The 17,144-nt window shown below is 33.8% G+C and overlaps 1 protein-coding gene across 3 annotated transcripts in view; it reads right to left on the minus strand.

The window, feature by feature from the left end:
* Positions 1-17,144, minus strand: part of NGLY1 (N-glycanase 1) — a 53,929-nt gene that overhangs the window by 9,653 nt on the left and 27,132 nt on the right. For 2 of the 3 annotated variants that reach the window (XM_012786263.3, XM_012786253.3), the window contains exons 5-10: positions 10,937-11,159; positions 8,685-8,806; positions 7,206-7,351; positions 5,447-5,557; positions 3,954-4,118; positions 487-672 (exon numbers count right to left, since the gene is read on the minus strand). In XM_012786263.3, the coding sequence (XP_012641717.2) occupies positions 487-672; positions 3,954-4,118; positions 5,447-5,557; positions 7,206-7,351; positions 8,685-8,806; positions 10,937-11,159 (953 nt within the window). Of the gene's footprint in view, positions 1-486; positions 673-3,953; positions 4,119-5,446; positions 5,569-7,205; positions 7,352-7,529; positions 7,614-8,684; positions 8,807-10,936; positions 11,160-17,144 lie in introns of all 3 variants that reach the window. The other variant, XM_012786261.3, reaches the window with a different exon arrangement.

Below are 17,144 nucleotides of genomic sequence, written 5' to 3' on the forward strand. Positions count from 1 at the left end.
TTTACTTATTTATTTTATCAGGACACAAAGAAGAAATAACCAATATCACTGCTCAATCATCCACATTCTTATGAAATCAAAGCTTGTTAAATGGGCAGCTTCTTGGGATTTTGGACCAAATCGATTATACTCCCTAATGGCTTGCATTTAGCAGTCAATCAATGCATATCTTGAAGAAATTAAATAGTAATATACTTTATATAGTCACACAACAACAGTCACATGGATTTGTAATATACTTGATTATTTTTCCCAATGAGAGAATTAAATTCAACCTCTTTGATGAAAACGTACTTCCTTGATATAAATGCAAGAATTTCTAGTGGATTTTTGATTACATGTTGGGAATAGAATTTTCTTTTTCAGGTTAAAGGGCTACTAAAAATAATTTTGATGTATCAGTTTTCACATTTTGCTCAACTGAAAAATAAAGTCAATCTATATAGTAACAACAAAGGTTTAAAACAGTTTCATGCATTAAGTTACCATGTTCCAGTCTGTTTCAACTTTTCTGAATATGGATTCCATTTTCCACACGCCATTTTCCCATCCAGAAATGGTTTGATTGTTATTTGAAACTCGAACATAATGATCTTTCACAATATTGTAACAAAGGTGGAGCTGTTTAGAAATCTTCTCATTTTCAGAGGGGATAAACAGAGTTTCTCTTCTCTTAAAAAGAAAGCAGAATTAGTTTTTCAACTTTATGGAAGATGTTTAGGAAAAAAACCCGAGGAATTACTATGTATAGTGGTAAGAGACTCCTTCAAAAAATCAGCATCATCAAAAAATTTGGAAAATATTTCACAGGTTATAATATAATCAGCATGATGTTGCTGTAGCACCAAACATTACTAGAGAAAAAACAAGTTTTGAGTTCTGACTTATATTTTTGTGATTTTTGTGTTCAATGAATTCATTCATTTTTCTTCTTTTCTACCACCAGCAGCATCTCTCACTTGGACTACTGCAACTATCTCGTCAAGTTCACTCCTAGCTTTCAACTCTTACCTCTCCTATCCATGCTCCACCTGCAATGAAAGTGATTTTTTAAAAAAATGTAAACTGGGACATGCCACTTTCCTGCTTAACTCACTTCACTGACTTCTCACTGTACTTAAACTCCAACTCTTTATCAAGGCTAATAGGGCCCTAAATGATCCCTCCCCTGCCTACTTCTCCAACATCTCACGTTACTCTTCCCTTTCATCTATACACTCCTACCATATTACTTTTCCTTTAGTGTCTTAAAAAGGTCCAGCTGGTTTCTGCCTCAGAGCCTTGACATACACTGCTCCCTCTGTCTAGAATGCTGTTCTTTTTACTTTCCATATATTTGATTCTTTCTCATTTTCAAGCCTCAACCTAAAGTCATTTCATAAGAGTGTCCTTTCCTGATACCCTAAGCTAGGAGAGTGACAAAGGTATAGCTTGAAACAGTCTGCATGTGTAAAATTACTACAAAAGCTCATGTTTTACCTTAAAATTCCAGACAGTTTTTGCATTCTAGTACAAAATAACATCAATGTTTCAAAAAATATTTAAAATTTCAAATTAAGATAAAATTTTTCTTTCTGGAAATATCACTCATGTTTCCTTCTTTTTCCAATTCATTGCAAGATTTAGTTCCAAAATTTTTTAGGATTAACATTTTTCTATTGACTTTTAAAACAAACACTTTTCTAAAGGGGAAAATTATTTCTTTTCAAAACCATGGCCCTAAAATAGTCCGCAGCAATTGAGAAATTAAAAATATTTCCAAAAAGGAAAACAATTCTGGTATTTGACCCAATCTGTATTTTTAAAGCTAATCAATTTATATGCTGTGCAAGAGGTAACACACCGATCTATAAAAAGAAATGAGGACCTAAATAATATCCATGTTTTAAATTGAACACAGCTGTGAATTAAATTGGCTCTTTTTAACTGGCTTCATTTAGATTTATACTTGTAACATGCACTGCATCAGCAGTGATTTGAATTATTTGTTGAATTTAGATCTTGTAATTCTGTGGCTGAACCAACACTTCTAACTCCCTGCTACAGATGATGGGATAAATTAAAAAGCAAATATAAAATTTACTAGGGATAATTTATTCCTTTTGGACAAATTCCTTTACCAGAGAAGTGAGTTACAACAATGGCAAATCTAGAAAAAAGTAGATATAAAACTTTGTTTGGAACTGTTTGATATTGATACTGCAATGGGTTTTCTTTCCAAGCATTTTTCATTGCATATCTTCCTAAACCTAGACATTTAAATTAAATACTTTCCAGTGATTTAACTTTAAGCCCCTAAGGGCAAAGGATAGACTATTTTACTTCCTTAACATATTGACTGTCACACTAGAAAAAAAAAATTTTTTTCCTTGGGGCTACGGTGTTTCATTATGGAAGTAGAATAAAAACTTCGAAAATAAAACGATCCTTTCTAATTTAACGAAAAACTTATTATTATATTCTTATTGTTTTCTGTATATGAGTTACATGCAATTAACAAATAGTTCACACAGCTTCCGAGGTGAAGACGTGAGTTACATATGCTTCACAAGGCCCCAAGCTCAAAACTAGTGTGAGTTAAATACAACTCACATGGCATTTAATGTGTTAAAGTCCATTATAAAACCTAGCACATTGATTTTTACCTAGTCCCTAGTTATGAGACATAACTACAGAAATTATATTTCCGTTATTTAATTTTGAGAGATTAATAAAATAATATCTTAAAATAAATTTGATAATATAATAGCAATCACACTAAAAAATTTCTAGCAAATATTAGATGTGTGTAAGCATATGCTAAGAAATATAGACTTTCATCAGTTGAATTACTCATATTCTTCTTTTTTTTTTTTTAATAGGGGTGGCTACCAGAGAAGGGGCCTTACTTGCTGGCGTGGGGGATGTTGTGGCATGGGGCTACTCCCTAAATTCTATATTTTCCTCACTGTACTTTAAAATCTCATTTTAAAAAACCTGAACAAGTACTTTACAAAACAAATATCCAAAAATTTAAAGAACAGGTACTCAACTTAGTCATAACCAAAATGCATATTAAAATTGAAATACTACTACCGGTATATACCACCCGAATTGCTAAAATGAAAAAGACAGACAGTTCCAAGTGTACACAAAGATGTGCAAAAATGTCATATACTGCTAGCGAGAGTAAAAACTGGCACAACCACTTTGGAAAATTATTTGGCTATCGAAGCTGAACATAACCATACTCCTAGGTACATACCCAACAGAATACATAAAGATATTCACTGAAAACATGAACATGAATGTTTGCAGCAGCACAATTTGTAACAGCCAATACCTAGAAACAACCCAATAGCCATCAAATTATAGTACATTCATACAATGGAATATTATACAGCAATGACAATAAACATTGCAACATGTATGAATCTCACTAACGTAATGTTGTACAAAAGAAGCTATACACAAAAGAGTACATATTATTTAATGTCATTTATATAAAGCACAATGACAGGCTTTATACAGAACTTATATATGATGTTGGAAGCCATGATAATGGTTACTTTTAGGGAAGGCAGTGAGTGACTGGAAAGGAACTTACGCTTTTTGTTTCTGGGGTTCTGCTGATTTATTTCTTATTCTGATTGGTGGATACATGAGTGCTAAAATTGTAAAAATTTGTTAAGCTGTACATGTATCATTTGTGCATTTTTCTGTATACTCTTCAGTAAACACTAAAAATTTAAGTAAAGTAAAAAATAGAAAAATCCCATTTTAAAATGCTAATTCTTATATGTGATTAATTATGTCAATCAATTATTAGTTCTCTTCAAAGGTTTGCATTTGTAAATAATTACTCTACAAAATTAATTGAAATATCATAGCCAATGAAGTTTTCTGTAAGCAAACAGCACAGCATAGAATGCAGGAAAAGTAAAAAGATTATCATGCTAGAATGAATTAAATACCTCTAGACCCATTTCGCCTCGGGCTACTCTCCAAGCCACTGACCCAGATATTCTTCCACCAAGTTCTCCAGGTTTAGGGGTTTTGGGAGATATAAATTCAACAAGCTCCACAATTATCCTTTGGAGAAGTTCTTTTCTTCTGTTTTCTGACAAAGGTAGCTGCCTCTGTAATTCATGTTTTTAAAAAGTTGTTACCATTAGGGGAATGTAGAGGTCCGTCTCTAAGCAAGAATATACTTAAAACATTTCCATTTTAAAGGGTCTTAAAAAACCTAATCAGCTTTATTTTCATATATATATTATTTGGAAAATAAAAAGGATACTATGAAAAACTTAATGTAATTTTACAAATTTTATGTTGAGAAATCACTTAACACCTATTTCTGACTCTCCATGACCTCTACCTACTCTAGATTTATTCAAAATAAAGGGAAGCAACTTCTGTTTCTGGATTTGGTGTATTAGCTTACTTAAGACCAACTGTCTTGCTGAGAAAAGCTAGAAAAGCTAGAGGAGACGCACACAGAGCATACACATTCAAACACCTGTCTGAATGCAGCAGAAAGCTACCAAGGTAGCAAGAACTTGAGAAGTCAAGATCCCAAGGGAAGAAATGCATTGAGGTAAAGGAAGCATACTGCACCTCTTTTCAAAACCTTCCAGGCATTTGCCAATTATTAAGTGGCATGAGGAGAAGAGGCTGTGAAGCTAAGCACAAAATGGTGACTAAGTGCTGAAAACAAAGAGGTTTTAGCAGATTTACAGTGCTAGGTGGAAAATAAACTGGAGTTCAGAGTCTTCTGAGGCAAGGGGCTCTAGAAAATCAGGCTGGAATCTCTGAAAGACCTACACATTAGGAGTAAAAGCAAATTCAAAACTGAAACTTCACCTTAAATCTCAGCTGCTGATTGAATTAAGGTGATTTGCCCTGTTTTAATTGTCTATTAGAGTAAAATTAGTTTATTTTTTAAATTATAAAAAACCCCACATGTATAGAATTTAAAAAATCAATACTATAATATCAAAGTATAAAATAAAAACTAAATCTTCCATCTTGGACTCCTAGTCCCTCTCCTTAGAAGTAATCACTGTTGATAATCTCCTGTGCCTTGTTTCAGGCATTTCCATACATGGACGTGTGTGTGTGTGTGTGTGTGTGTACACATACATAAATATGAGTGTGTGTCATTTTACCAAAGGCACACTTACTTTGATAAACAGGACAACATACTTTTTATGTAAGGTACTACAAATATTGAAATTTTGGTTCATTGAACCTTTTGAAAAGATGTTAATTTAATCCAAAAAACCCTGTAATATTTAAAACGAGTTCTCAAAATTTTAAATAAAGAGACATTTAACATATTAAACTATTCTTGCTTGCAAAATAATGCTACTAATTTAAGAATTTCAATGGGTTAAAAATTGGCTAGTCTTGATTACATAAAAACCTTTAAATGTCCTCCCAAAAATGACAAATAGCCATCACATACCTGCTTATTAAGCCCATTAATAGTCTCTCGAAGTAATTCTTCTTTAATCTCAGTTCTTCTGGAGATCACTTCTTCATGTTTACAAGAATATCGCCAAGTGACATCAACTACCTGAAACAAAATTATAGAATATAAATATTTAACAAGATTACAAACATCAATCTTTATTTGCTAAATATCTAGAATATATGCAATTATTAAATGCCATTTCTAAAATACTATCTTTTTTTTGTTTAAAATTTAAAAATCTGTGTAAGAAATTGAAGAGAATCCACATTTTTTTTTTTTTTTTTTTGAGACAGAGTCTCGCTTTGTTACCCAGGCTAGAGTGAGTGCCGTGGCGTCAGCCTAGCTCACAGCAACCTCAAACTCCTGGGCTCGAGCGATCCTTCTGTCTCAACCTCCCGAGTAGCTGGGACTACAGGCATGCGCCACCATGCCCGGCTAATTTTTTTTTTTTATATACATATCAGTTGGCCAATTAGTTTCTTTCTATTTATAGTAGAGACGGGTCTCGCTCTTGCTCAGGCTGGTTTTGAACTCCTGACCTTGAGCAATCCGCCCGCCTCGGCCTCCCAGAGAGCTAGGATTACAGGCGTGAGCCACCGCGCCCGGCCGAGAATCCACATTTTATTCATTTTCTAATAGGTATACTTTCAAGAAACACTATGGTAAAATGATAACATTTTCAGATTTTAAGATTTATCTACAAACCTGACTCCATAAAATTCAACAAATAAAACCTTTTTCCTTTTTATTGTATTAAATTTATATTGTAGAACTGATTTTTGATTAAAATGCAAAGAAAATTCAATGGAGAAAGAATAATCTTTTCAACAAATCATGCTAGGACAACTCATTATCCATATGTTAAAAAAAAACAACCTTCAATCCACACCTTAGACCATATATAAAATTAACTCAAAATGTAAAACAAAAAATCTAAAACTTATAAAAGGAACAGAAAAAAACATTGTAACCTTGAGATAGGCAAAAAATTTTTAAATACAACATCAAAAAGTACAGTCCATAAAAGAACAAATTGGTAAACTGAACTTCATCAATTACTTCTCATCAAAAGTTATTAAGAGTTTGGAAAGACAAACTACAGAGATAAAAATCTTTACAAAGCATATATCTAATAACAGACTTACATAAGAATATACAAAGAATTTTCAAAACTCAATAGTAAGAAAACAAAACAGCCAATTTAAAGAAATAAGCAAAAGGGAACATATGAATGGCACATAAACACATAAAAAGATGATCAATATTATTTGTCTTTAGGGAAGTACAAATGAAAATACCACAAGGAGATACCATTACACACCTTTTAAAGGGCTAAAATTAAAAAGTTAGCCCATACTAAATGTTAGCAAGGATATGGAGAAATGAGAACTGGTGGTGAAAATGTAAAATGATACAATCAGTTTGGAATACAGGTTAGCAGTTTATTAAAAAATTATACAGACATCTACTATATAACCCTGCCATTCTACTCTTAGACATTAAACAAAGAGAAAAGTGGGCACATGCTCATCTAAAGACTGTGCACCCAAATGTTCACCAACCAATGAAATGATAAACTATGGTTCACTCATAAAATAAATACTGATTGCAGTGGTGAATTCATGGGTATATGCAAATGACAAAACTTATTAAATTGTACACTTTAAATATATATATGCAGCTTACTGCATGTCAATTATGAAAATATATTTTATTCTTGGAAAAATATTTTTTTCCTTTTATGTCCTACCTCATCTTTAGAAAATGCTATAATATAGGAAAGCTTCTTGCCCCATCCTATTTCATAAAGGAGTGGTTTGTCACAGACATCCTCACAGGCATCACAGTGCAGCCACCGCTGCTGAGAAGGAGAAAAGACTTCTGTCCAGACATGGTCTATTCAAGTACCACACAGGAGGGCAATGGAAAAGAAGAAATAAAAGTTTATAAAACCAGAATGACTTCCAATAACTATATACAAATCCCTAAGGCTCATATAATAATATTTAATATTCTAAATATTAGTTAATAAGAGTGACCATTTTGTGACAAGACTCTAGAATACTTGTATTACCTTCTCTCTTTGAGATTCCTGAAAGTGTTTCTGAAATAATTTCCTTTAATGCAGTCAGCTTTAGGCATAATGTGTGCCCTAACTCTTACGAAGGTACTGAACCGATACCGAACAACAGCAGCAAAAATATCAGGCTCAGTTAGCCACTATGAAGGAGTTAATGCCGCTTTTGAAACTACAGTCTCTCTGGACTTTAAGACCCAAAACCAGCAGATGGTCTAACAGGACCTCTGGTCACTGATGTTTCGTATTTTAAGAGAATAACTATTAACCAAAAGTTTTGTTTAATTCTAAAAAAACAAAAAATGAAAACACAAGTAAAACTCTAAGAATAAGGCAAACAACGTTTTTTAAAATTTCAAAATATTAAGGGGGTACAAATGTTTTTGTTTCATGGACAGACTGTATAATTAGCTGAAATCATGGCTTCCAGCGTGTCCATCACTAGGACAGTGTTCATTATACCTGATAGATAAGGAAAACGCTTTTCGATATGTAAATACAAGTCATTTCTAAGCAAGGACAACACAAATATCGCATGGCTTTTATTATATTATTTTTGTATACTGCAATTTAAGTTTACTAAAGTTTTTATAGTAATCCCTACAAAATGAATATTTATATAGCACACTATTATACATGTTCTCATCTGTATAGAAATAGCATTACTATAAATGCCATGGTCAATTGTTAAATGAAATAAGACCTAATGTTTGACAGATCAGTAGAGTCACTCTAGTTCACAATAACTTATTGCATATTTCCAAATAGCTGGAAGAGAATAATTCAAAAGTTTCTAGCATAAAGAAAAGACAAATGAATATCCCAATTACACTGATTTGATCTGTACAAATTAAATGATGTATTAAATTATCACATATATCCTCAAAATAGTACATATATTATACATCAATATAAATAAAATTAATTAAAAAGGAAAAAACAATATTTATAGTGCAAAGTATCAGCATGGTGCTAGATGTTTTATAAAATCCTTGTGATCCCTTCAAAAAACCTGTGAAGTTGGTATTATTATTTTACAGATGGCAAATAGAAGCTCAGACTGACAAGGCCAGAAAGTAGTAGACAGACTGTAAACCCAAACCTATAAGTCTGCAAAGCCACAGTACTCTCTGCTCACACTGTGTTCTGTACCTGTGTAATCCCAAACATAGCGAGCTTCAAACCCTAAAGCTCGGCAGCACAGCGTAAAACAATTGGCCCACTCGCCACACCGTCCACATCTTGTTTCCAAAAGTTTCTCAGGGTTATTGTATCTGGTTAAAAAAAAAAAAAAGCAGCTTTAAATTATTATCAAAATCAAGATTTTTAAAGAATTCATATTACCTTTATGCTAACAAAAATGTTTCTCAATTTCTTATTTTTAAATATGGATTAAAGAATCTAGGATATATGATTCTAATGTTAGAATCTTTGGTAAAAAATAGTTAAACAGTGGTACTGCCTTCAAGGTGTTTGCAATCCTAAGAGAAAAGGAATTAACACAAATAATTTTAATATATGGCAGAATGTGATGAAAACACTCAGATTTAGTGTTATGGAAGAGTTGTTTTATTTGAGCTGGGCTTTAAATGACAGGTAAGATTTGGACAGGCAGGTTTTCTAAGAAATCTGCTTAAAGCATTAGCATTAAAGTGGTATAATTAGCTCACTGTATTTAAAAGGTAAATAATTTTACTCAAAAAAATTTTAGTTTAGTGTAATTCAAATTTTACTTAAAATGTTATTTTTCTTTCTAATAATCATTTTGCCTAAAATTTTATTTTTCTGAAGTATTTCAAGGTGCTTGCTAATCTGGAAATTGTTTTTTGAAAAATATTTGCAACATTCCTTTCAAAAGTTAGTCCAATTATCAAATGATCATACAACTGGAGAACACTAAATTTTGCATATTGTGTCAAGAAGGGTTTTGAGCTGATACAGCTAAGCAGAAAAGTGCCCCAGATGAGCAGAGATGTCACCCAGGAATCTGCGAGGGAAAGGAAACTGTGGCATGAATGAACTGGCTCTGCAGTGTTTGTTAAGCAGATGCTCTTGCTTAATAAGTTAAATGAATTTAGAACTCAGGTAATTAAATCATTGAAAAAAGTTCTAAATTTACATTACGGAGTAGTAATGACAGAACTAGAGCAATCTATGCTCCATATTCTATATATACTACTAGTGCCAAGTCAAAAGACCAGATTGGCCTTTAATTGATAATGTTCATCATCCCGACCTTAAACAGAGAGCAGCTAACAGTAAATTAAGTAAATGATTAGAAGGAAAAGAGTAACACTTTGCATCAATATCTGTTTGCCTGTGCCATTTCATGCTGCATTATTAGTTTATATTCAACTACCTGGAGTTTATGAGGACAGAGATTTAATTATATACATATTTTTTTCTTCTAAACTTTGCAAAGTGTCTATGCAAATGTATGTTGAATGAACAAATAACGTACACCAATTTTAGATAATTATTGGGTTTAGATTCTGTTTACCCTATATTCTGTACATGGTAGGGCTGGTTCCAAATTAGGGACAAAACTGAATCTCTAGGCCCCTAAAATTAGGCATTTCAAAACTGTGGTATCTTTTCTTGCCTGATAATACACACTAACTTTATAAGTATTGCCAATTAAGGAAATTTAACAAGAAGCTTACAAATTATAGGATGGAAAAAGTTAACTGAAAAACTAAAATTTCCTTTGTTTCAAATTTAGAGATATGTGGGTTAAGTTAGGTTGGGCAGGGGAAGCACCTAATTAAAAGAAACTTCTGTCTTTAAAAAGAAAATAATATGATACTATAGTATCCTTCTATACTGCCTTCTATATTATATATATATTATGTATTATATATATCTTCTATATTATCATATATTATCATCTGATGATTATTTTAAGTATAGCATTGTATTTATTATCAAAATATCAGATTATTAGTATTGTTATTATGTGTGATCAATATTAAAGTTATTTGAAAGTTAAAAATTATATATTAAAAAAGAATACAAGATTTACACATTAAACATGCTATGACTATACTCAATTTGTATTCTAGAACAAGAATTTATAAATTTCTTAAAGGACAGAAGGTAAATATTTTAGACTTTGTAGGTCATTTGGTCTCCGTCATCAATATTCAACTCTGCTGTTGTAGCAGGAAAATAGTCACATACCATATGTAGATGAAATCAGCATGGCTATGTTCTAATAAAACTTTATTTACAAAAAAAGGATATAAGCTGGATTTAGCCTGCCAGCCACCGTTTGTTCACCTGTGTTCTACAGGAATATATTTTTAATTACTAAAAGAAAGATTTAAAAAATTTTCATTTAATAAAAATTCACCTCTAATCATTCCATTAAGAAATTACTCTGACTTTATTGTCCAGGCACCCACCTTGGAAATCGATTGCTGAACTGGCATGCATCACAGTAATGGTCTTCTACATTGTTTGCACCCCACTTCAGCTCATCATCATTGGGCAATAACGATTTACTTCTAGACCTAGTCTGTCCACCACATTTACTGCATAACATGTTATTCACCCAGCGAAAAAATTCTTGCTTAAACCAGTGCAAAAGCTCCAGCAAAAGAAAATCTCCATCACTTATATCAGTACCTGAGAAGTTAAAGGAGAACAAATAAGGTCTAAAGCTGACAAAATCTAAAAATAGCCACACATATTTATTCTCAAATATGAAGCTGAAATATATGAAAATATAGTTGAAATAGAAGGTTTGCACAAATAAGATGCAAGAAAGAATTGTCAGCATATTGTGAACTAGGCTGACATACAATGACACGTGTAACTGCCACATTTAGAACAGTAGGACGTTCACCACTTCATATCCTCTGACATTATGCATGAACAAGTAAGCTGACCATAATGACCTCTCGGGGAACCATGGTCACTTTGGAATTGATCCTAAAACACAAGGGAGGTAGAAAAATAAGTCTGATTTTGAAAAACATTTTTAAATGGCTGCATTAAATTTGTTATCAGGTTATATGCAAGTAAATGTGAAATAATCACAAAATCACAGGCAGAAATCACAGAATTCCAGACACTTTAAAAATCATCCTATTAGCTTTTCTATTGGGACTTCAACTGTACAGTATCCATCCATGGATACTCATCACAAAACACATAAAGACATAACCATGTCTATAGTGTATATAACAACCCTAGCAAGTAAACACGATAATATTATACCCACTTTACCAAATAATAGATATGGCATGATCATATTCAAGACCATGATATTTCAGGCAAGAAGGGAAGGAGAGGGAAAAAGAATCAGGAGATGTATACAGGAGGCTTACATCTCTATCTTTAATGTTTTATTATTAAAAAGTGATAAAATATATATGAAGGAACCATATGGTATAATGTGAAGATCTAATAAAGTTTGATGTTGGTCGTAGGTATTTGATATATTATCCTCTGTTCTTGCACTGAACAGAGTTCTAAGCAAACATACAGTATTTAAAAAAGTTAGCATTTCAGGCCAGGCGCGGTGGCTCACGCCTGTAATCCTAGCACTCTGGGAGGCCGAGGCGGGCGGATTGCTCGAGGTCAGGAGTTCAAAACCAGCCTGAGGGCCGGGCGCTGTGGCTCACGCCTGTAATCCTAGCTCTTGGGAGGCCGAGGCGGGCGGATTGCTCAAGGTCAGGAGTTCAAAACCAGCCTGAGCAAGAGCGAGACCCCCTCTCTACTATAAATAGAAAGAAATTAATTGGCCAACTGATATATATATAAAAAAAATTAGCCGGGCATGGTGGCGCATGCCTATAGTCCCAGCTACTCGGGAGGCTGAGGCAGGAGGATCGCTTGAGCCCAGGAGTTTGAGGTTGCTGTGAGCTAGGCTGACGCCACGGCACTCACTCTAGCCTGGACAACAAAGTGAAACTCTGTCTCAAAAAAAAAAAAAACAAACAAACAAAAAAAAAAACCAGCCTGAGCAAGACCCCATCTCTACCAAAATATAGAAAGAAATTAATTGACTAACTAAAAATATATATACAAAAAAAAAAAATTAGCCGGGCATGGTGGCGCATGCCTGTAGTCCCAGCTACTAGGGAGGCTGAGGCAGTAGGATTGCTGAGCCCAGGAGATTGAGGTTGCTGTGAGCCAGGCTGACGCCAGGGAACTCACTCTAGCCTGGGCAAGAAAGTGAGACTCTGTCTCAAAAAAAAAAAAAAAAAAAGTTAGCATTTCAAAGAAGTTCTAAGAGGATATGTAAATGATATGGATACAAGTAGCTAAGTATCAGATCCCTACTGTACTTCAGTAAAAAAAGAAAATCTCCTCTATCAATCAATCAATTTGGAATACTATAAAGTAGAAATAGAAGTTACAGGAGAATATGTTTATGATGACTTTGGGCTAGGGGAGGTATTCTTAAGCAAGATAAAAATTATAAAATCAATAATGAAAAAAATTAAATTTTCTTATGTTAAAATTTAAAACTTTTGGATTTTAAAAGATACACTAAATGAATTAACAAAGAACCTACAGATAAAAAATTGTAACATGTCTAGCAAAGAAGAGATAAATATCTAAAATAAAGCACTTCTATAAATCAGTAAGAATATTAACAAATCCATTAGAAAAATTTATGAAGGCCACAAAAGAAATGCAGTAATTTCATTAAGTGGAAACTTAAAACACTTAAGCTATAAATTAGAAGGTAATTTGTTTGCCAGGATCCATTATAATACAAAAATGTTACACATTTATGTAAATCTCACACAACTTAATATATATAGGAGATAATAAATTTATATATGAGAATAATGAGAATATATGAGAATGAGAATATATATGAGAATAATGAGAATAATAATAATGAGAATATATATGAGATAATAAATTTATGTAATCCCACACAACTATGTGGGATTTATGTAAATCCCACACAACTTAAATTATTTATTTTTATAGATAACTATTTATAGGCATAAATAGACATGAAAGCACACACACCATATAATAATAAGTGTTACCTATGTGTTACCTATGAAAGACGAAAAGGACTGAATGGCAGGGAAAGTTTGGCTTTTACTGTATGAGTTTTCCAACAAGAAGACATTCATGTGTTAGTTACATTAAAATTGAACATTTAGAAACAGAGTATTAGTATCTTCCTCCTCAGTCTAGTCCACATGTAGCAACTAGAGTGATCTTTTTAAAAATGCAGGCCAGATTATGTCACTCAAAACCTTCCAATGGATTTTTATCTCATTCAGAATAAAATTCAAAGTCCTTACTCTGGTTCTTTCAGCTGGCCCCCTGTGGTAGACTAAAAAATGGCCCCTCAAAAAGATATCCATGTCCTAATCCCTGTAGCCTGTGAAATGTATGAATAGTTACCTTACATGGCAAAAAAAAAAAAAAAAGAAAAAAGTGTTTGCAGATGTGATGAAGTTAAGGATCTTTAGGCAGGGAGATTATCCTGGAATATCTGGACTGGCCCTAAATGCAGTCACAGGTAACCTCTTAAGAAGGAAGCAAATGGGTTATTTTACACACAGAGGAGAAGGTAATGTGAAGATGGGGCCTTCAAGATACTGAAGATACTGTGAAGATAATGTGAAGATACTGGCCTTCAAGACTGGAGAGACATAGCCACCAAAAGCTGGAAGAGGCAACGGAGCACAGCTCTGCTGACACTTTGCTTTCAACCTATGTTAATGATTTTAGATTTCTGGCTTCCAGAACTGTGAGAGAATAAATTTCTGCTTTTTAAATTTATGACATTTGTGGTAATTTTTTATAGCAGCCACAAGAAACTTACATGCCCCATTACCTCTTTGACCTCAAACTCTACCCCCTCCTTCTGTCTTGGCTCATTCTGCTATAGCCACAACACCCTTTCTGCCATCCCTTAAGCATGTCAAACTCTCCCACTTCACAGTGCCTTTGCAATTGCTAGTGCCCTCTACCTAAAAGGGAAATCATTGCTTTTTAGAGAAGCCTTTGATAATCTTAAGCCAAATGGTGTCTTTTCTAGCCACTCACTCTCTAATCTGTTATTCTGTTTGTCTTCCTGGCACTTATCATTACTTGACATATTTGAGTATTTGGTGTGTTGGGGTTTTGTTTATTTGTTTGTTTGTTTGCTTTGGGTCTCTCTGTCTTTCATAGCACGTACTTCATTATGTTCACTTCTATATCCCCAACACCTACAACTATGCTTGTTATAAAATAGGTGCTCAAATTCATAAGTGAAAAGATGTAGAAACAACCTGAGTGCCCATCAATACGTGAGTGGATTAACAAAATGTGCTATATGTATACCATGGAATACTGCTTACCCATAAAAAGTGATGAACTACCTATAGTATTATCCTGGATGGATCTGGAGCCCATTCTTCTAAGTATCACAAGACTGGAAAAACAAACACCACATGTATTCACCATTAAATTGGTACTAATTGATCAATACCAATGTGCACATATGGGAAGTAACATTCCCAGGTGTCCGGCAGGGAGAGGGAAGGAAGGGATGGGTAAATCTACACCTAATGGATACAGTGTATGCTGTCTGGGTGATGGCCTTGCTGGTAGGGCAGTGCAAAGGCAATTTATGTAACCAAAACATTTGTACACCTGTAACATTCTTAAGTAAAAATTAAAATAAAAAAAAATAAAATAGGTGCTCAGTAAATATTTGAAAGAATGATGGAAGGACTGAACAAGCTTCAAAATACTACTTAGAATCACAAATGTTCACCAAACAATCATTATCAAGACAGGAAAATAAGGGAAAGGAAAACAGCTTATTTGCATTACACTTCTGTGTTACATACTCTAGCTATACATCAGCAGGTTTCCAGCTGGAAATATAACTAACAGTGAGACTACTGAGGGTCAGTGTTTCTCAGTTAAATAATAATATCCTTAATATGGCTCAGAGAAATGAAAATGGATTCCTGTATATACAGGATAGGAGGAGCTCAGAAATCTGAGACATGGAGGTTAAAGGAAGGTCTGACTTAGATGCTAAATTCTGTGAAGACAACATTTAGAATGCAGAGGGTTTATTTTTAAAGTATAATTAAAACTTCATATTTATAAACTTAGCATCTTCAAAAATACCATATAAATATAGATTTCTAGTAACTTCTCAGTGACAAAATAAAATCAACAAGCTTAGGCCCTAACTCCGCCCTCTGAAAACCACTGACATCAATGTACAAGAAAGAGAAATGAGAAGAAAATGGGTAAAAACATCCATAGAGGCAGCCTCATCCCTAGACACACCTTTAAGACTCAACATTCTGCACACCATGTCTTCATATCAATTTAGTAGGCCCACTTATATTGTTATCACTTTTCTAAAATGACAAGGTTCTTGCTCTTCCAAAAAGGTGTCTTACCTATATCTGGAACATTTAATCATGGCAAACCTTCAGACTACTAGGCCAGAGCTATCAAACTTCTGCTTCTCTGAGCTTTAACTATCTTTGGAGGTATCTTAGTGGGCAGGGTTACAAGGGCCCCACTTCTGCTTCAAACCAGAACACTTCCTAGTTCATAACCCAGAATAAGATTTTGTCTGGGGAGGCAAAAAGAGCCCAGTGAATGAAGGAAAGAAAATCACCAATCTGGCCAGTGGTGGCTTTATTATCATCTCAGTGCCAGTCACTAGGGCAGAGAGTGCTGGTTGCCACATAATATCCTTGCTACTTCATTTTTATTTATAGGGTTTTAATTTGGGGGGATGACAATGCACCAGCTAAAAGACTGCATGTCCCACACTGCCCTGCAGCTAAGTGAGGCTAAAACACTAAGCTTTATGTGACTCCAAGGAAAGCTACTTTAAGAGAATAGGTTCAGATTAGAGATATAACCTTTTTGCTTTTCCTCCCTTTCTTCCTCCTGATATGTGGTCTCCAAATGTAACAGCTGGAGCTCCAGCAGACATTCTGGACTATGAGGTGACCTGGAAAATGGAAACCATGTATGCCAGAGCCAAAAGACAGCAGCTTCTTAAGGCAGAGCTATATTACTAACTTTCTCTCCCCTTCAGGGCCCATTCCAAATACTCAACTCAAACACAGAACATGTTCTGTAAGTATCTGATAAATAGACATTTATGTCAGGCATCGTAAAACGGACCATAGCAATTTGAAGCTGGACAGGGCCTTCATGATTGCATATTGATAAGTATTCTTATTTTACATATAAAAAAGCCCCTGTTAATGCAAAAAGAGAACTATCTCAAGGTTAACAGACCTGTAGCAGAATTAAGTCTAAGATCCAGGCCAGTCATCAAAAATAAGGAAATGACACAGTATAATACTAAAATAAAGACAAAAATCACCAAAATACAAGGGGTAGCAAATGACACACATGAAAACTGATTAAATAGTTAAAAAGGAAAAGACACATATAGTTAACCCCTCAGAGGGATTCCTGGTTTCAGCTTCTGGGTTCTAAATAATAAAAAGCTGAACTGAAAAACAATGACTTTACTTAGATCCATTAAAGAACTGAGGTCACAAAGAAGATCCAGACAGAGAGGCAAACAGAGAGAATCACAGCCAAGATCTATTTACGTGGAGCAGAATCCACTAGAGCCACAAACTAGTAAGAACT

Source organism: Microcebus murinus, chromosome 1 (genome assembly GCF_040939455.1).
Source record: "Microcebus murinus isolate Inina chromosome 1, M.murinus_Inina_mat1.0, whole genome shotgun sequence".
Lineage (NCBI taxonomy): Eukaryota > Metazoa > Chordata > Mammalia > Primates > Cheirogaleidae > Microcebus > Microcebus murinus.